The 20,581-nt window shown below is 32.6% G+C and overlaps 2 protein-coding genes across 3 annotated transcripts in view; one reads left to right on the top strand and one right to left on the bottom strand.

Moving 5' to 3' along the window:
- Window positions 1-2,690: 2,690 nt before the first annotated feature.
- On the bottom strand, window positions 2,691-3,578 carry LOC144838391 (uncharacterized). Its single transcript, XM_078693730.1, has one exon. The coding sequence runs from the start codon at window positions 3,576-3,578 to the stop codon at window positions 2,691-2,693; it is 888 nt and encodes a 295-aa protein (XP_078549856.1).
- Window positions 3,579-5,821: 2,243 nt separating this feature from the next.
- LOC144837804 (BTB/POZ domain-containing protein KCTD9-like) overlaps window positions 5,822-20,581 on the top strand; it is a 30,408-nt gene continuing 15,648 nt past the window's right edge. The window contains exons 1-7 of one of the 2 annotated variants that reach the window (XM_078693062.1): window positions 5,822-6,222; window positions 6,521-6,642; window positions 6,809-6,852; window positions 7,116-7,242; window positions 13,940-13,998; window positions 15,667-15,798; window positions 19,961-20,133. In XM_078693062.1, the coding sequence (XP_078549188.1) occupies window positions 6,175-6,222; window positions 6,521-6,642; window positions 6,809-6,852; window positions 7,116-7,242; window positions 13,940-13,998; window positions 15,667-15,798; window positions 19,961-20,133 (705 nt within the window). In that variant the 5' untranslated portion in view covers window positions 5,822-6,174. Of the gene's footprint in view, window positions 6,223-6,520; window positions 6,643-6,808; window positions 6,853-7,115; window positions 7,243-7,785; window positions 8,442-8,787; window positions 10,678-13,939; window positions 13,999-15,666; window positions 15,799-19,960; window positions 20,134-20,581 lie in introns of those variants that run through there. The other variant, XM_078693061.1, reaches the window with a different exon arrangement.

Genomic DNA, 20,581 nt, shown 5'->3' with positions numbered 1-20,581 from the left:
GAACCAAGCTTTAGTACCGTTCACGCGTACAGCGTAAGACTGGCGTGACTTACGGTAAGTTAATCCACAGATTAAAATGCCAGTTTTCACACGTACGGCATCACAAAAGTCCAAGTATCGTTTATTTAAAATTGGACCCTTTTTAGATTTTGCTCTGTTTTGATGACCGTCTTTGGTTTTTAACCCATTTCTTGAAATACGGCCATCTTAATTATAGTCACCGCTTGATTTACAATGTTCAATCCTTTCTCGAGAAACACTCTGCTTTTAGATATTATTTACTAAATAATGCGCTTTCAGATTGAAGAGCAGAGAGCAGCTGAATAGCTTGATTTTATACCAGCAATACAACAATACATACATTAAAAGTAATTGATAAATATCTTGAAATAAGGTCAAAATTATTCAAGCGTGGCTGGAGTTAGGTCCGTGAGTGAGTTGCATTAAGCGTGGTTCCCACTAGCGACGCAACCTACGCAACGTAAGAAAATGCCCTTCCGATAATTGTGTTTGCCCCCGCCTGCGTGAAATCAAACCTACGATGTTTGCAGCATTGTTGCGTCGTCGGTTCCCACTTGTGATTACGCAATACACCACTTTGCGTCAATACGTCGTTGCGTTGCGTTCTAGTGGGAACCACGCTTTAGGGCCATGGCTTATATAAATCTTGGTATCTTTATTTTTAAAACATCAACACAATTCACTGAGGCAAATAAAAATCAGTAGCAGCCAAAAAGATGGAGGATTTTTTACAAAAGGCCTTCAATTAAAAAATATCAGTTACAAACATTTCATTAAAAAAAATATAATTATTACAAAAAAAAAGAAGAAAAGCAGCAAAATTGAAAACGTTCGCAACTTACGCCGCAGGGCCTATGTGTGAACAGATTCTATGTGTGAACAGACTATGTGTGAATAGGCTCTATGTGTGAACAGGCTCTATGTGTGAACAGGCTCTATGTGTGAACAGGCTCTTAGTGTATTAGCTCATATTATAAAATATTAACCTTTGTTGCAACAACATTGATAATAATCAGAGTCCATTTTAGACGGTGAAATCTTTGTTGTACTTTCACTGTTTACCAGTTCAAATGTGAAGATACTGTATCTAAATAATGTGATAGTGTACAGTGGGTGGTGTGTACATCATACACCATGTGACCTGAATCTATTCTATATTTATATGTTACTATTCTAATAGATTCAAAATAGTGTAAAGTACACTTGTTTAAAGATGTATTGTCCCCCAAAACACGAGAAATGAAGAATAACAAAATCCGACTTTTAAGGCCATTTTATAGTTTTAATAAAGTTATTCACTTCTATAGAAAAAAACGCCAAAAATGATTATTTCACTTAGAAAAAAAACAAAATAAACGGTTTGTTGGAGCTTTCATCTTTCCAGATCCAGTTGCACTACTGATGTACAAGACTAGATATATAAGGAAGATAAGATTGAGAAATCTTTCCAGCGATTTACATCTTGAAAATGTTGCAACATTTTGGAGATGAGCGAATGGCGGCCTCTATCATATCCCGACCAAAGTTAGGGAAATGATCCAAGATAAACAAAGTAAGTTGCTCAAATGTTTTCATCTCTTTTACTTCTAGTTGGTGATCATCGTTTTCAAATAAAAGCGTTGAATTTTTGATTGCAACGATTTTTTCATTTTCAAATTTAACCAATATCAGGTCTTGTAAAAATGGACCATGTGCTCCAGGAATGGTGTACATAGCTGTACAAACTGGTTTAAAGTAGTCGATTTCACGAGGAGTCGGGCCAATGTCTCCGAAGGCATGCCAAGCTTTGCTGTCGATATTAACTGGAAATTCGTACCTTTTATCATGTTTGTGCATTCGAAATATTAAGCTACCATTACGGATCGTCCTCAGGAGTGATCAAATTTGTATTGGACAATGTATTTCCTATCGATGACAAATAAAGCCAATAGACAACTTTTACCTTTGCTTCGATTTCCTGTTTGTTCAACAAATGTGAAAATATTATATCATCCTATATTGTTTTTCAACAAAAAATGTAAACAAATTTGTTTCAGGGGAACAATATATCTGTCAGTGTAAATACTGTATAGTAATAATAATATGCGGAGTCCATGAACCCGTATATCATGCCACATGTATACTTTTTGTTGTGACATTAGACAACAATCATTAATTAATAATTCTACTTTGTTACATCAATCTACATTTCATTCTAGCCATTTTCATAAGGAAAAACAAATAAAGACACAATTGTTTTGATTTCAAAATAATTTTAATGAAGAATGTAAAATACATTGAAATTACTAATTTTCATTTGTTTAACTTTGGTTTAAAATTCTCGTCTTTACAGTTATAAAATTATAAAATTATGATTAATTGCACCTGTAATTCGTAATGCAATCTGGTAAAACCTGAAACACATGTTTTATACACTTATACTTTACCTACAAGATTCATGTTATTGCTTATGTATTTTATTAACTGAAATCTGTATAATAACCTGAATTTATTTATTTACATTTATTTTACATTTTATTTACTTTTAAGTATTATTATAAGTATTTATTGTATTATTAAAATGATACACAATGTTGTCTAGAACTTTCACCTTTCCAGACCCAGATACACTACTGCTGTACAAGACTAGATGCATAAGGAAGATAAGATTGAGAAATCTTTGCAGCGATTTACATCTTGAAAATGTTGCAACATTTTGGAGATAAGCGAATTGCGGCCTCTATCACATCACGACTAAAGTTAGGGAAATGATCCAAGACAACCGAAATGAGTTCCTCAAATGTTTCAATTTCTTCTGCTTCCAATTGGTGATCATCATTTTCAAATAATAGTGTTGAATTTTTGATTGCAATGATTTTTTCATTTTTAAATTTAACCAATGTTAGGTCTTCTAAAAATGGACTTCCATGTGCTCCAGGAATGGTGTACATAGCTGTACAAACTGGTTTAAAGTAGTCGATATCACGTGGAGTTAGATCAATCTCTCCGAAGGCATGCCAAGCTTTGCTGTCGATATTACCTGGAAATTCGTATCTTTTATCATGTTTGTGCATTCGGGATATTAAGCTACCATTATGGACAAACTTGAAATATAGAAATCCCACATGATAAACGGGAGACTCGTCTTGGAAGTCGAGTGGTATTGGATCCCACGACGCATGTCCTAGTCCCACATCAATTATGTGAAGATCTCCAGCTTTTGTGAGATGACGTACTATAAGACATAAATGGTTACTACCTGATTTCAGTACAATACAGGAGCAGTAATATACGTTGTAACCTATTGTATTTAAAAGCTCCTTCATAAATTGGTTGGCAACGTAGCAGCGACCACCTCTTCCTCTAAACATGTCTTCTTTAACTTCTTGAAATGATGGAAGATGGCGATCTTCTGGTCTGGTGCTGAGATTGATAACATTTTGAAATGGTTCCACATGTAAGAACTTGTAGAGTATTTCTCTCATTAAGTTGAATCTGTTTTTGTTGAACTTTTCTTCTATGTTGGTGATGGACAGCTTGTTCTCAAGGAACCCATGTGCTTCTTGTAAACTCAACATATTGATAGATCTGAAAGCAAGACAAATTCAATTCAATTCATTCAACATTTATTTAGAAACAGTTCAAGAAATAAAAAGAAGCATACATTTACAATAACTTAAATGGTAACAATAAATAAGAACTGTTTCAAGGATCTCAAACAACCCCATAGGCCCTATACTGAAAGCTCGACTGAAAGCAACAAAATGTTATTGTTTAGGAGAAAAAGTTTGGAGATACTTACATATTGAAAATACAACTTTAAAAACTATTCTATATTATATTTTAGTTTAGATTGCCTTAAAATACTATGAAATTTCGTTGGTGACAGATCAAAAAAATCAAAACAAAATGTAAAATTCGGTTAGAAATGTTGAACTTTTGAAAAATAGTATTCTTTCCTCTCGAAATCATAAAGGAATATAATGTAGCAGCTATTTATCCATGGTCACAATTAAATATACTTTTTAATTTCCATAAAGTAAATGAAATATAGATACTTACCTACTACCGGTTTTAGTCTGATGATCTTCAATACCAGAATGTTTGCCATGTAAGCATACATCAAGTCTCAGTAAGTGCGATAAGATTGCGTGACTGTTTATCAATTTTCATATCTAATCTCGAATATGAATTGTGAATAGTCATGTTGTAGGCTACTTTGTAACCTTTTACCTCTTTTATTTTAAAATAGTGTTTAAATGAAAATAATATCCATCAGCTATCGGCCTATATCCCCTAATTCACAACAAACAATATTCTTTTTTTAAACTGGTTAAAACAACTCTATATCCATGTGAAAGTGAACATAACTGAAAGAAATGTTGAATTTAGTTTTACTGTATGTAATCATAGAGATATTATAGTTCACTATAATATCTCTATGATGTAATGTATATACATTTACAGTAGATCAAGTTTGTTTACTTAGAAACGTGTTTGTTTGACCGTGACATGATGACTTCATTGATATTTGGTGATGACTTTTGTGACCCGGATTATCCAATAAACCTTTGTTTAACCTCTTTTTATAAAGATATACTAGTGTATACGTGTCCATTTACTAATATAAATAATAAATGTAACACTTTGCATGTCTTGATTATATTATTTCACAAAAAGAAAAACAAATGTCTTGATTATTTTTGTTTTTTATTATATAAAACTGTCAAAGGAAGATATATAACATAATATGACTAATTGAAATTGAAAAAGCTCCGTCTACAATATCGAACAATTTTGACAAAAAAGTATATATCGTAACATCATACCATATTTGGGCACATCACACCTTTTTGTCAAACTTGTTTGTAGTGTTAGACAGAGCTTTAAACATAAACAAAAATAAAGTATTTTATTATAATATTTGTAAAGGACATTTTATATACATTAGGTGTGAACAAGCTGGCTCTGATAATAACCTTTATATATACCTGTTTTATCTTGGATTACTTATTGGTGAGTGCTATGTTTTGTATTTTTTAAATGCGATATTTTATGTTCAACTTTAATTTATTTATAAATAATAAATTGCGACAATAAAGTTCAAGTTCTTACCTCAACCATGCCGATAGAAAATGATACTTTTTTTTCGATTCTAGTTATTTCATAATTGGAAGAAAAAGAAGTAAGCCTATGTAAAATAATATGATTTTTAAGTGCAGTATCATTAAAGATGTATTTTTTTTTCAATATTTCGAAAAAAAGTGGGTCATTTAGAAGTATCATAATAGTTTTTAACTTTCACCAAAAATTAGTCGAAAAAAAAATAATTTAACCGACATACAGACGTTTTTTTGTTCAAAAAATAACTTTGACTTCCAGTCAAAGTTTTCGATCAAAACATATATCATAATGCAACGCGCTTGTTTGGCTACTCTGTATGCATAATCATAAACTTTCTCGTGATCTGTTTGAAAACACCTTCTCAACCGCGATGAGTTGTAAACAATCCTAATTAGCATCATGCATAATGCATACTCGTGGTTTGAAATCTTTGTTTACTTTCGCTCGTGACGATATCCAGACGAAATGTAATCAAATTAATTTACCTGTTAATTACGTAAACTTGTTGTTTTTGGCTCGCATTTTCGACTTAAAGTGAATAACTTTAATATTACTTTGATATGGCCAATTTAAATTTAGAATATTTTTTTTTTCATTTTTTGTGTTTCAAGGGACAATACATCTTTAAATTGAGAACATTAACTTTAAAATCATGGCAACACAAGATCATGGTGTGGCTAGGTGCTAGAGGGCGTTTGTTATTAAAATGAAAACTCTTAACTCAGCCTGGCGTTTGCATATTATTGTTCTTTATTAATTCGAAAATATGCATATAATTAAGATATTGAATAAAACTTAAACTGAGGATGTGCTATCAACAATATACAGCTTTATTTAAAAAATTAATAATTATAAGTATACCATTATTTTAGTGAGTGAATATTGCTAGGCCAGCTGTAGCACTCCACCACCAGTGCACTGGTACTCTGCGCAGCAGCTCGACGTTAGTTTACACAAAATGCAACTTGGCCTACAGGCCTAGCCTAGGCTAAACTGTTTAGAAACATTTTAAATCAAGCTCAATGATTCATTTACTAAATGTAAATCAATATGAAACGAGTAATAGTGCAAAAAAACGGAACCACCGGAAATGGAAAGGTTTGTGCTTTTAATTTAAAACAATTGTTTTCTATTGATTAATTATAATTTATTTATTTTACTAGAGTAGGGCCTAGATTAGAAAAAGTTAGAAAATTGTGTTTTGAGAAGATGCAATTACTGTGTACGGTGCTGGCTGTAATCATCATCAGGAGCCGCGAGGGTTCAGGCCCTCTAACAGTAACACTTACAGACTCACAGCACCATAGTACAGCGCCCCACCAGATGATGCAAAACTGCACTTTCGTCTTTGTTTAAAACTGAGCCTACCACTGAACTTTTGTCTATTTTTTTTTAGTTGATATTTCTTGGAGACAGTTTGGATATGTTTCTGCATGAAGCAAACCGAGTTCTGAACATGCCAGGAACAACTGTGTACACAGCGAAAGGAGGAGTAGTTGAAGATATTAGAGTTATAAGGTAATAAGAGTTAAACAAAATGTACTAAACTGTATGTGTGTGTGTTATACACAATTTGAACTGTTTGGAATATAAAATGAGATAGTGAGATATAAAATTAGATGGCAGTGGAATTGAATTGAATTTTGACATTTATACCTACTATACAATATCAAATTTTTTTCAGAGATGATGAAGTTCTATACATATCGGAAGGAGAGGCATTTGTTGGTAAGTTAATCATCGTGTAAGGCTCTGTCTACACTCACAAACTAGTGCCCAAATACTGTATTTAGTGATATGACATCATCATGTCCATATATGGGCACATCACATTTTGTTGTCACATAAAGTTTGATAGTGTAGAAAGAGCTTTAGACACGTATCAATGATGTTTGAATTGAATATTTATATAGAGGCATCATAGAACCAAAAATTCTTTATTGTGATTGAATATACTTATTGTTGATATTTATTAAACTATTCAATTTTAGACCCCAAGTATGCAGTTGCGATGAGGCCTTTAATAACTAAATGTAATACCGATGAAGCCAGTATGAGTGTTGATCAGAACGATTGGGTCGCCCTCAATGTCGGCGGCAAGAGATTCACTACAACAAGGTAATTCTTACAAATATTGATAGATTATTAATTTTTAAGCAACAATACTTTGGAAAGATATGAAAGGTAAATCAGTCGGGGGAAAAAATGGCAAAAGGCTTGCTACTTTCTAGGGGTTTTAAGTTATCGGGTAGTCTATGTTGTTTTGACAAATCTGTAACATGACCACAGTGCTGATTTTGCCATTTTTCCCATAACTAAAATGGGACTTTAGGAAAAACGTAGACAGTGTGAAATATGGCTTGTAGTATAGTTTAGTATGAACATTAATGTTACTGTATGTTGATTTCAATACTGCTATTATTCTACCATGACTAAATTTAAATTACACCATAGACAAACAAATTTTTTTGTCTTGTGAACTAAACAATTTATTTTTTAAAAATAATATAACAAAAGTGAATGGGAATGTGGAATGGTAGTTCCACTCTTAAAAGGGTAATTTCAAATTACAGCGTAAAGGATGAACACAAGCGCGAAGTCGCTCTTTTTGTTTCAAGGAAATCAACATGATGGTCTCATCAGCTTTCTGCTTCTTTGTAGTTCCTTTACCAGTAACCTAGCAACATCAGCGACATCAATAGCATCAAGACCATCCTTGGCTACTGGATCTTCCTTAGCAACTGGATCATCCTTAGCAACTGGATCATCCTTAGCAACAGGACCATCATTAGCAACTGGACAATCCTTAGCAACTGGATCTTCCTTAACAACAGGATCTTCCTTAACAACTGGATCTTCCTTAACAACAGGTTCTTCCTTAGCAACGGGTTCAACAATGAAAGTGACACCACACATGTCAGAGGTCGAACGCAATATACTAATGGCACTTGTAAATCAGTACCGTGGCGCAATTGAAAGCAGGAGAAATGACAGCAATGCTGTTCATCGCAAAGCAATTGCTTGGGCCTACGTCGAAAAAGAATATAATACGCAACCAATGGTTAGAAACCAACGAACGAAGAAACAACTGCGTAAAGCTTACGAAAATTTAAAAATGCGTTCAAAGAAAGACATAATGAAGAGACAAAAATTTATAAAACCGCAAGAAGATCAAAGAAAAACTGGTATAAGCGCCATGAACATGCACATGATGATGCAAGAGAGTGAGATTCCAGCGGAGATACGAACGCTTCTAAACCCATATGACGCGCAAGATACATCGTACCACAATGAACAATCAACCAGTATTCATGACGGTAAGCTACTTCATGTATGCTTATTTTGCTAACTTTCCTTATTAAATGTGATATTTTCACCGCCTTTCTACTTTAATTAGTTAGTAATAAACAAGTTAAGTAGTACTGTAGGTGTGGATATCCTGCTTTCTTAAACTCAGCGCTGTAAGACCAAAAGCCTACTTGAACAGGCAAATTTTCAGAAGCGACTTAAATTGCATTAAGGACGTAGACAGATGAATGCTGTATACGTTTTTAACTGGTATATATCCCTTATTGGATTACTGTACTTTTATATATTTATTATAAATATTCTTGTCAAATGTTTGTGTGTATGTTAAAAAGATCTTAAATTTTACTTTTGTAGATTCATTATCGGGCACAGAAGAACAAGCAGACTTGGCCTCATTAGACAATTCACATCAGGTTCGCCATGGTCACCAGGAACAATATCAAGACCAACGATTGGGCATTCAAAGCCCCACAAGCGACACCACGCACACCGATTACAGGTCAATTAAAAACCTTACAAACGATGTTGGTCAAACTGATTATAGATCAGTTGAGACTGCCACAAGTAACAGTATTAACAACGAGTGCAAATCGATGGAAATTACTACTAAACCGTTAACTAAGATGTTTACAAGTGCGCTACCAGTCGCTAACGTTCCACAGGTGCAGATGGTGTCACCAGTGGCAGTAGGACACGATGCATTACCAACCAACATGGATGCAAGGAACATCTGGAGAAAAGAAATGTATCAGTCTACAGATTTGTCATATGAGTTTGAAGAACTGAAGGAAGAGAAGTATCATCCCAATGAGGAGGAGGACATCTATCATGGTGAGACTGACCCTCCTGCTAAGCCGTGCGATGACAACCACCATCAGAGACATGAAGATGTTACTGCCAGTAATGAACAAGATGTTGAGGAAGAGGAACATGTGGAGAAACAAAGTATCATCAAAGAAACTTCGCTTAAAGAGCTGGAGATTCTTATCTTACAGACAAAGTTGGAAAATGAACGGCGAGAACATAAACTTAGAATACAACTACTACGACAGCAAATTAAGTTTTGGAAAAAGAAAACTATTAACCAGAAATAAACGTTTTGCATGCAAAAATAAGATATATTTATTCTAATTATACTTCTAAAAATGCTTCCTTCAGTGTATGTACTCTCTTACTGTATCCCGCTCATAGTAGTAGGTGACCACTCAAAGTTTTAGGTGACCACTCAAAGTTTTAGATGACCACTCAAAGTTATGTTATGTGACCACTTGACAAATTCTTGAATATATTATATATCAAGCAGATGCATTCCGAGATAATCTAGCTGTTGTCATCAACTGTGATGGATCGTTGCAACTCATTCAGTCATGCTTTTGACAGGGCTGTGATTTTATACAGGACACCGAAGTAACCCCCCACCCCTTCCTATTTTATACAGTGTAACCGGTGGCATAACGCAGGGGGAAAAGGTCCCCCTGGTTTAGCACTCCTAAGGTGTCCCTTAATGCTGGGTAGTTGCATTGAGGCGTCATGCTCTGGGGCCCTTAAGCTCTGGGACCCCTGGGTTTAGCCAGTGATCGCTCATAGTCGTTACCCCGCTGTGTGTAATGCATTTATTTTAAAAATGCTAATTAATATATAAAGTTATCATGTGTAATATTTAATGAATTTTATGCTTTTGTGCTATACATTATATAAATGAAATTGAAATAAAAAATAATATATATATATTAATACAGTATCAGTAACATTTAGTAATTAGTGTAGGAATTTCCATATTGTTCAAATCCATTTTCTTAACATTTCATAAACAGCATGAGAAATGATGTTGCATTCTGTGGTGTTCAGGGTAGATTTATACTGTAGTTCGTTAACACAATGTGGTTTTACGTTTGGTTTCCTCATTATCGGATGTTTAGTGCCTGACCAAATTGTTGGCTTGCTCAAACCTTGACAGAGCCAAAATTCTAGGGTCAAATCTTTCTAGCATTACATTATTCTTTTTTTATTTTAGATTTTGTCCCAATAGTATTTTTTTTAGCTAGTCTACGTAATTATTTCTTTAACAAAAAAATCTGACTAATTGTCCCTGTTTTTATATTGGTAATGTGCTTGAGGGGTTAGAGTTAGCATAACATACAATTTTGTTTTCTATTTGTAATTCAATATTCTGTATATCTTTACTGTGTTTTGTCATTTAAGTGCTGTATAATATGTGTTTGGCTGTGTGTAATGCTCTATACAATAAACAAATCGTATTACATATTCAATTTGAATCATGTTTATTGAGGTTGATTGATCCAAAACAGAATATGGTGACAATGAAAGGGCCTAAAACAAAACAAAAAAACTTAGGGTGTTTTCATGCAAACATGCATTCATTCAAAGCAAGTAATTAGACAATCTGCAAGAGAGGAAAAAAGTTGGTTAGCAATTCTTTTCAATCTCTCGTGTGTGTGAACAAACTTCCTTTTGATTGAATAGCAACTCTTTTCAACCTCTTGTGTGTGTGTGAACAAACTTCCTTTTGATTGGATAGCAACTCTTTTCAACCTCTCGTGGGTGTGAACAAACTTCCTTTTGATTGGATAGCAACTCTTTTCAACCTCTCGTGTGTGTGAACAAACTTCCTTTTGATTGGATAGCAACTCTTTTCAACCTCTCGTGTGTGTGAACAAACTTCCTTTTGATTGGATAGCAACTCTTTTCAACCTCTCGTGTTTGTGATCAAACTTCCTTTTGATTGAATAGCAACTCTTTTCAACCTCTCGTGTGTTTGAACAAACTTCCTTTTGATTGGATAGCAACTCTTTTCAACCTCTCATGTGTGTGAACATACTTCCTTTTGATTGGATAGCAACTCTTTTCAACCTCTCATGTGTGTGAACATACTTCCTTTTGATTGGATAGCAACTCTTTTCAACCTCTCGTGTGTGTGAACAAACTTCCTTTTGATTGGATATCAACTCTTTTCAACCTCTCGTGTGTGTGAACAAACTTCCTTTTGATTGGATAGCAACTCTTTTCAACCTCTCGTGTGTGTGAACAAACTTCCTTTTGATTGGATAGCAACTCTTTTCAACCTCTTGTGTGTGTGAACAAACTTCCTTTTGATTGGATAGCAACTCTTTTCAACCTCTCGTGTGTGTGATCAAACTTCCTTCTTTTGGAATTACTGTACGCCTTTAAATCGGTTGCACACTTAGCACAAAGGTGCATCCTTCACAAATAATAATATAAAATATAACAATGAATTTACATACAGAAAAGTATAAAGGAAAACAAAACTATGAACCCCTACCCTATCCCCCACCCCTCCGCACCACCCCAACCAATTTTAATCGATACATACAGTAGATAATTACTTTACACAGATGAATACAAAACAAAATATAGTAAAAGTTTGTTAAAAATCAACTGATAACACAGCTTATTACAAACACCCACCAGATGGTACTTAACTAAAATAGAAAAAGGTTTGATCCCACCATCCTTCAAACTAATAATAATTAGTCACTGCTAGCTGCTTTTAGGCTGTAAAGATGTTAGGAAAAAAAAAAATAATATGATAAATTGTTGTTAAGTCATCTGAAATTGGTGTAATTTGTAAGATTAGATTAGACATTCTGAGTATCATCAAGGGAAAACGGCGGTAATTTACAATTGATGAATTTCTGAAAATAGCATGCCCACCTTAACACCGATAATTACAATTTATAATTGTCAATGAACTTAACGTTTTTTTGGTTTGATAGATCTTAACATGGCCTGTACTACTGTAATTATTGTTTGTTTTCTTTTGAAACATTATTATTTTATTTGGAATTAAGAAAAAGTACAAAATCTGCCATAAAACATCCAAAGCAATAAAGACTACTTGACGATTTGTATTATAAACGCCCGTACAAATGCTGACGCATCGTAAAACATTTACAACCTAAGAATTGTTTTTATTGCATCCGTTTTGAATGATGAGATTCAACTCTGCTTAAGTACTTTGATTCTTTTTATTATATAAAACTATAAATATTGAGGAAATGTCAATATGATTATTGTCATAGTTTTAGTATGCACACCTCTATTAAATATATTGAAATCTGTAATTCAATTCACTTTCAAAAAAAAAATTAACAAAATATACTTTAATTCAATAAGTCTAGTAGATCGGTAAAATAATTATGCCAAAAGCATAATATGCGGTAATTTAATCAATGTTAACTTTTTTCAGGGGTCTTCCTTAAAGATGTATTGTCCCTTGAAACACAAAAAAATGAAGGTCAAAATATTCTAAATTTAAATTGGCCATATCAAAGTAATATTAAAGTTATTCACTTTAAGTTGAAAATTCGAGCCAAAAACAAAAATTTTACGTAATTAACAGCTAAATTAATTTGATTACGTTTCATCTGGAAAATCGTTGTGAGCGAAAGTAAACAAAGATTTCAAATCATGAGTATACATTATGCATGATGCTAATTAAGATTGTTTACAACTCGTCACGGTTGAGAAGGTGTTTTCACACATATCGTGAGGAAGTTTTATGATTATGCATACAGAGTAGCCAAATAAGCGCGTTGCATTATGAGATACGTTTTGATTGAAAAATTTGACTGGAAGTCAAAGTTATTTTTTGGACCAAAAAACGTCTGTATTTCAGTTAAATGATTTTTTTTTCGACTAATTTTTGGTGAAAGTTAATAACTATTATGATACTTCAAAATGACCGACTTTTTTTCGAAATCTTTTTTTTTTTTTTTTTTTTTTGGAATTTGACAAAGTGACAATACATCTTTAAAGTTTCTAGTAACTAGACAAGAGGACCAGTAAAATTACATTTTTACTGGTCATTCAGTCCGTTTACTGGTCACAGAATATGGGCCTATTAGGGAGACCTTCAATTACTGTAGCTTTAAAAAACTAAAAATGAGGTACATTTAATGCAGGTGTGAAATATTTTGTAAGGAAATCGTAAAATTATTGATATTTTGTTAGGTTTTACTTAAATTTTAACTGGCCAAGCAAACTTGTTTAATATTTGCCTATTTAACTAGTCCACCACGCGTTTAACTGGCCATTGGCTGGCGGGCCAGTGTTATTTCGAACGCGGTTTTTAGTGATAAAAATGGAATTCATTAAAATGAATAATTACTTCTTGTGATGTATTATCTATTTATAAACTAAATTAATTTTGCATCTGTTAAATTCAAGACGTAAAATATATTAAATTTCATTATTCCTTCATTAATGTTTTCTGGAAAAGATTTTATGAATAAAATAATCTACTCTTAATTTAATTTACTTTTCAGACATTAATTAAAATGCAGCTTGTGAAATTACATATCAAATGAACCTAAATGTTGACAGAAAATCCAGCACATGTCTATCTGCCTTCGCATTGAATTATTATAGAAATGACAAATGGTTTAATTTGAGCTAATAACCGTGCCGTGCCTAGAATATGTTTTATAGTTGGATTAACTTTTTTATCCCCATTTTTTTTTTGCAGAAGCACGTTAATTGGAAGAGAGCCCTCTAGCATGCTAGCCAGAATGTTTACAGGCAATAGTATGTATCTTTTCATTAAAGATGTATTGTCCCTCAAAAACATGAAAAATGAATAATAATTAAATCAGACATTGTATTTTAATCACTTCCACAAAATGTTTTCACTTATAAAATGTCAAAATAAATGGTTAAATTCAACCATAAACCCATTGGCTGGCTTGCTTTAAATTACAGTATTTTCAGGTAAATAATTTTTTTTTTAGATCCAATTTTTGGTTAAAGTGAATAACTATTTACTCTATGTGACATTGAAATGGCATTATTCAACGAAAAAATGTAAAAAAAATTATTTCTTCAGAGAGACAACAACACCACCTTGTCAAATTATTTCTACTACATTTTATTTACTCTTTACTCAATTACTAGTATGTAAAAGAATTTATTGCAGTGACTGTGTTATAAACTTCTTTTAAAACAAACCATATCATACATTACTGCAGTAAACTTCTTAAAATTAAAACAAACAATATAATACATTACTGCAGTAAACTTCTTTAAATTAAAACAAACAATGTCATACATTACTGCAGTAAACTTCTTTAAATTAAAACAAACAATATCATACATTACTGCAGTAAACTTCTTTAAATTAAAACAAACAATATCATACATTACTGCAGTAAACTTCTTTAAATTAAAACAAACAATGTCATACATTACTGCAGTAAACTTCTTTAAATTAAAACAAACAATATCATACATTACTGCAGTAGAATAATAATCCTTAATGTTACTTGGAAATAATGTTGTTATTTTGACATGATCTATAATGTTACTTGGAAAAATTGATTATTTTTTCTTTGAAAGAACACTGTCAAAATTGTCACTCAAGGGACAATGTAGAATGAAACATTACTCCATAACATGAAAAGAGAATAAAGTTCATTTTATAATTGTCTGAAACATAATTTAAACTTTTGTAATTCAATATCAAATAATGGTATAGTCCTGAAAACAAGAACTCAATATTTGTTGATTTTAAACCAAAATTAGAAAAAATTGCTATTAATTTTGTAATTTAATATCTCTCCTTTTGGTCTACCATCAATTGTTGATAAAGTATAACATTACAATCCACACAGTCATTCCTCTATTTTACAAAATCGATCTATCGCAATGATATCTTTAAAACATTTCCGATTGTTATTGAAACTTTATACTTGGCCCTTATCAGTGAAATTTGTTTTTAAATAGTAATGATAAATAATATAATAAGTCCATGCACCAAGAATTATCATCTTCTATAATATATTCGACTCTATAATCTTAAAGATATACAGTATTGTCCACCTAAACATTTTTTTTTTTCAATTTTTTTTTTGAATATGCCATTTTAATGTCACGTAATAGTTATTCACTTTGACCAAAAACTGGATCGGAAAAAAAATGATATACTTGAAAAGAATAATGTAATTTAATTTCATTTCATTTTATAAGTGAAATAATATTTTTTTTTTACAGAAGTGAATAACTTTATTAAAACTGCAAAATGGCCTATTTAAAGTCTGATTTAGTAATCTTCATTTTTCATGTTTTGCGGGGACAATACATCATTAATTTATGCAATTTGATTTTGAATGCCAAAACTCCAGATCAATTTTGGAGTAATATTATCATACTTTTATGAATAACAGAAAAATATTTTAAAATACCATTATATATTTTCAGAGTATCCGTGGTGTAGTGCTGTAGATTCTGAGGCAGCGTTCTTGATTGATAGAAGTCCTAGATATTTTGAACCAATTCTTAATTATTTAAGACATGGCCAACTTATAATTGATGCTGATATATCGCCAAAAGGTACTGTATGTAAATTCTCACTCCCTCGTAAACCCCTCTCCCATCCTCATCATAAATCATCTTGATCCTCTCCTCCTAACCTCTCTTCCTCCTATCTCCTACCTCCTCTACCGTCTAATAACATCCTCTCCCCTAACTCCTCTTTCACCCCACCCCCCCCCCCCCCCCCCACTCTCTCCCTCCTAACACCTTTACCACTCCATCTTAACCTTTTAACTCCCCATCCTCTTGATGAAGAACATACATTTTATTCTCCAGCTCTCATAGTATCATTTGCGTTTCAATCGTTTTGTTTCTGTGACCTGTCCTATAAATTGATAGCGGGATTATTATCACAGTACTAACATTGCATATTAATTTGAAGTCATTTCAATAATGATAAAATGATAACGTGCCCAATACAGCTGTCTTATTGTCTAAAATACTTAGTACAAGTTGTAATGTCGTTAGATTGAATAGCAATATTGCCAGCTTTAGATGTCTAATTATTGTGATCATTTTTTTTGTATAAAGACATAATATTATGCCTGGTAATAATTATGTGACATTTACAGATATGTACTTGATTTACAGTATTGAAATTTATTAGAAATTTTAAAAATAATCAAAAGGCTATTTATAAATATTTATTTATATGCAATGTGAATCTAGTGGAAGTCTCTATATGTGAAACTGGTTTGATGTTTTCAAACATTGATATAATTATAGAGAAATATTTAAAGTGTAGTTCACAACACCATGAGCAATGATCCATTCATTGAAAGTCGGCACTGTACAAGTAGTATCCCTATTTTAAGTCTAAAAAGGGCCAATCTGGGAAAAAATTAGAAACAAGTGTTTCTCAACTGATTTGAGTTATATAGGTTCTATATGTCCACCAAAAAAAAGTTCCAGCTCATCTGGCCTGGGGAAAGCCTCCATTTTGGATTTTTAAAATGGCCGCCATAAAATACATATTTTTGCTCATCTATCAGCTTCCACATCATGTATGGATATGATTTTGGTGGCAAAGTATATGTTTTGAGGGTCAATGAATCCAAATACAGCATTTTGAAGTTTACTGAATGTCCGGCATCTTGTTTTTCAAAATGGCCGCCATAAAATACAGATTTGTACTCATCTCAACTTCTACATCGTGTATGAACGTGATTTTAGTGACAAAGTGTAGTTGTGAGAGTCAAGAAATCAAAAAACAGCATTTTCGTAATTCACTCAATGGCCGCCATTTTGTTTTTCAAAATGGCCACCATAAAAATACAGATTTTTGCTCTTATCTCAACTTCCACATAATGTATGGAAGTGATTTTGGTGGCAATGTATATATTTTGAGGGTCAAGGATTTCAATTACAGCATTTTTTTTAAGTTAACTTAATGGCCACCATTTTTTTTTTCAAAATGGCCACCATAAAATACAGGTTTTGCTAATTTCGTAGCTCATATACATAATGAAGACATGATTTTGATAACTAAGTCTATGTTTTGATTGTTACAGAATAAAAAATCAGCATTCTAAAATAAAGAGTCGGAAAGTGATCAGATCTTCTTATACTGCTCCACTGGCTTTAGATGTTGCTTTTTTTTTCATACAGTTTGTTAAATACAGTAATAGTTTTAAAATTCCCAATCAAACTGGCACAACATATAATAATAAAAACAAAATTTATGTACAACCCCCTTTGTGTAGTCTCCGAGATCTATCGCTATCACAATCATCATTATTACTATGTCAACGTCGTGAGTTAATCACAAGATCGAGTTCCATACTGATTATGACCAAAGAGGTACACAAGAAGATACCAGAGAGTGTACTGTAACTATCATTCGCGAGAAGAAACTAATAAACAAGATATTCTAAAGAAGTTACATAGACATGTAAAGATATTTTCCAAATATAAAGAGAAGCATGGCCAACTTGCAGTTAAAAGTACAACTTATGGATAAAGCAAGTAACATATCTTATGAATACATGGTAATACACTGGGAGATCAACACTAGTCACCCTAAATGGTCTGCATTTATGTTTAAATCTAGCTGCTTATCTGCCATCCTAATAACCTTCGATCAACCAATGTGACGTAAAAGTAATGCAAATAGTTAGAGAAAGAAAACTGCCATTTGTCGTCAAACTCGAAAGATTCTTAAGAGCTTTCTGGGAAAGTCAAAAAGATATCAAGAACATTTAAGCTGTGGCTGTATCATTAGATGGTATAACTTTTTAGGCATGTTTGTGCAATTGGGAGCTCCAGGTTCAGATATAGCAGCAGCAGCTAATAATGGCCAAAATGCCAAAAGTGGAAGGCTATATCTGGAAATGCTGAAAGACAAATTTCAAGATACATAAGGTTTTCTCTATTGTGCTCATGTCTGAAAACTGATTCTTCACCATTATAACACGTTGCATGATGTCCATTCTTTTGGAACATCTTGTATTGTATGTATATGGAAATTTGTCGTTCAGGCATATTGGCCATCATGGTCAATTGTCCTATACTGTGTCTATATCTGGAGACAAAATGGTACATCCTCATCTTGTGTCATCATTATATGATACATAGCTGCATCCACTAAGAGCTTTAGAATATACAGCTCTCTTTAAAGTAGGTTATGCACAACCTCAACCCACCAGTATGTCCAATATAACCAAGAAAGCTCCTGAAAAGATATTATTATGACTGGTAGATGAGCAGCTAGATATACGTTTTCAGAGTGGCTGTACCATTGTATAAACTGTTGACATGTTAATTGGATAAAAAAGAATGATCGGCATAAACTATCGTCGATTTGTCCAGTTATCGCATTATACCTACATGCATAAATCCAGACCAGTTATGGTGAAGTAGTGTTAGTCTCCAGTGTATTAGGTAACCATCCATTCAGTCACATAAGATATGTTGCTTTAAATTGCTTTACTTGCTTTATCTATAATGTATCTGATTGGAATATGCTTAACTAAAGTTGGCCATGCTTCTCTTTAGGATTTGGAAAATATCTTAAAATGTCGTCTAACAAACTTTTTTAGAATATTTTATTTTTAGGTTCTTCATGCGAATGATATAGTTATACTGATATCTTCTTGTGTACAGTATCTCCTGGGGTCATAATCATTGTGGTTCCCATATATTATCACCAACATATTGACTTATTCTCGTCATCACTTTCCAACTGTATTTCAAAAGCTGAATTTTGTTTTTATTCTGTAACCTTCAAAACATAGGCTTAGCAAAATCATAATCATAGTAGCTCATAAATTAGCAAAAACCTGTAGCTTATGGTGGCCATTTTGACAATCAAAATGGTGGCCATTGAGTGAACTTCAAAAAGCTGTATTTAGATTTCTTGACCCTCAAAACATAAACATTGCCACCAAAATCACTTCCATGCACGATGTAGAAGCTGAGGTACGAGGAAAAATCTGTAAATTTTATGGCAGCCATTTTGAAAAACAAAATGGCGGGCATTAGGTGAACTTTAAAATACTATATTTGAATTCCTTGACCTTCAAAACATATACTTTTCTACCAAAATTACGTTCATATGATGTAGAAGCTGAGATATGAGGACAAATCTGTAAATTTTATAGCAGCCATTTTGATTTTCAAAATGGCGGCCAATGGGTGAAATTCAAATTAATGCTGTATTTGGATTCCTTGGCCGTCAAAACCTACATTTTGCCACCAAAATCATGTCTATACATGATGTAGAAGCTGAGATAAGCACAAATCTGTATTTTAAGGCGGCCATTTTGAAAAACAAGATGGCGGTCATTGAGTGAACTTCAAAATGCTGTATTTAGATTCCTTGACCCTCAAAACATACACTTTGCCACCAAAATCATTTCCATGCATGATGAGAAGAGGAGATATGAGCAAAAACCTGTATTTTATGGCGGCCATTTTGAAAATCCAAAATGGCGGCTTTCCTCAGGCCAGATGAGCTGGAACTTTTTTTTGGTGGATATATAGACCCCATATGACACAAATCAGTTGAGAAACACTTGTTTCTAATTTTTTCCCAGAGAAAGTGTAAAATGGGGATACTAAAGAGCTTGTATATTTATGTAAAGAATTATTTTTTCATAAAATACCTGTAGATATTATTGCTATCTCTAAATTGAACAGTGGATATTATTTAGAATAATTTCCTATCATTTTGTGATTACAGGAATTCTAGAAGAAGCCAAATTTTTTGGTTTGCAATCATTGATACAAAAATTAGAAAAGATAATAAAAGAAAGAGAACCAAAACCTCCACCAGGGGATCACACACCTATCACTCGCAGGGAGTTTGTGAAGATACTACTAATGTGCCCATCAAGATCAGAACTACGTTGTCAGGTTTGTAATTATTCCATTTTTTAAAATGTTTTTTTTCATTTATTACATCACTCTTACGCGATATTTCTTTTTGGAAATATAATATACCATATTTTAAAAACTTTATGTGTAAACAATAAAACCTCAAATAATTGACAGACCCAGATTCTGAGTGGAATGAATGGCATGTTTGTTGTATATTATATATTTTTTCTTTTGACACTTTCGTATCTGTCCTGTGTTCCACAATTAGTTACAAGTCAAAAGATCCGGTAAATTAAGTAATATTTTACTATAATGAGCATGAGGTAGAGCAATATAAGTATTTGTTAAAAATGTATTGCAATAAAAGTGGGAAGAGCCAACAGAAGACAAAATAAGAAAGTGAAAAAATCATTACAATTATATTACAAAAGGAAATTGGATAGATACGGAATTACTGAAGCATAGAGATCGTTAGGCCTCATAT

This window comes from Antedon bifida, chromosome 3 (assembly GCF_963402885.1).
Source record: "Antedon bifida chromosome 3, ecAntBifi1.1, whole genome shotgun sequence".
Classification (NCBI taxonomy): Eukaryota; Metazoa; Echinodermata; class Crinoidea; order Comatulida; family Antedonidae; genus Antedon; species Antedon bifida.
The sequence above is the reverse complement of the archived record's forward strand: the minus strand, read 5'-3'. Positions and strand labels throughout refer to the sequence as shown.

Coding starts and splice junctions, on each gene's coding strand:
- LOC144838391 (XM_078693730.1), bottom strand. CDS start 3,578: ATGTTGAGTTTACAAGAAGCACATGGGTTCCTTGAGAACAAGCTGTCC.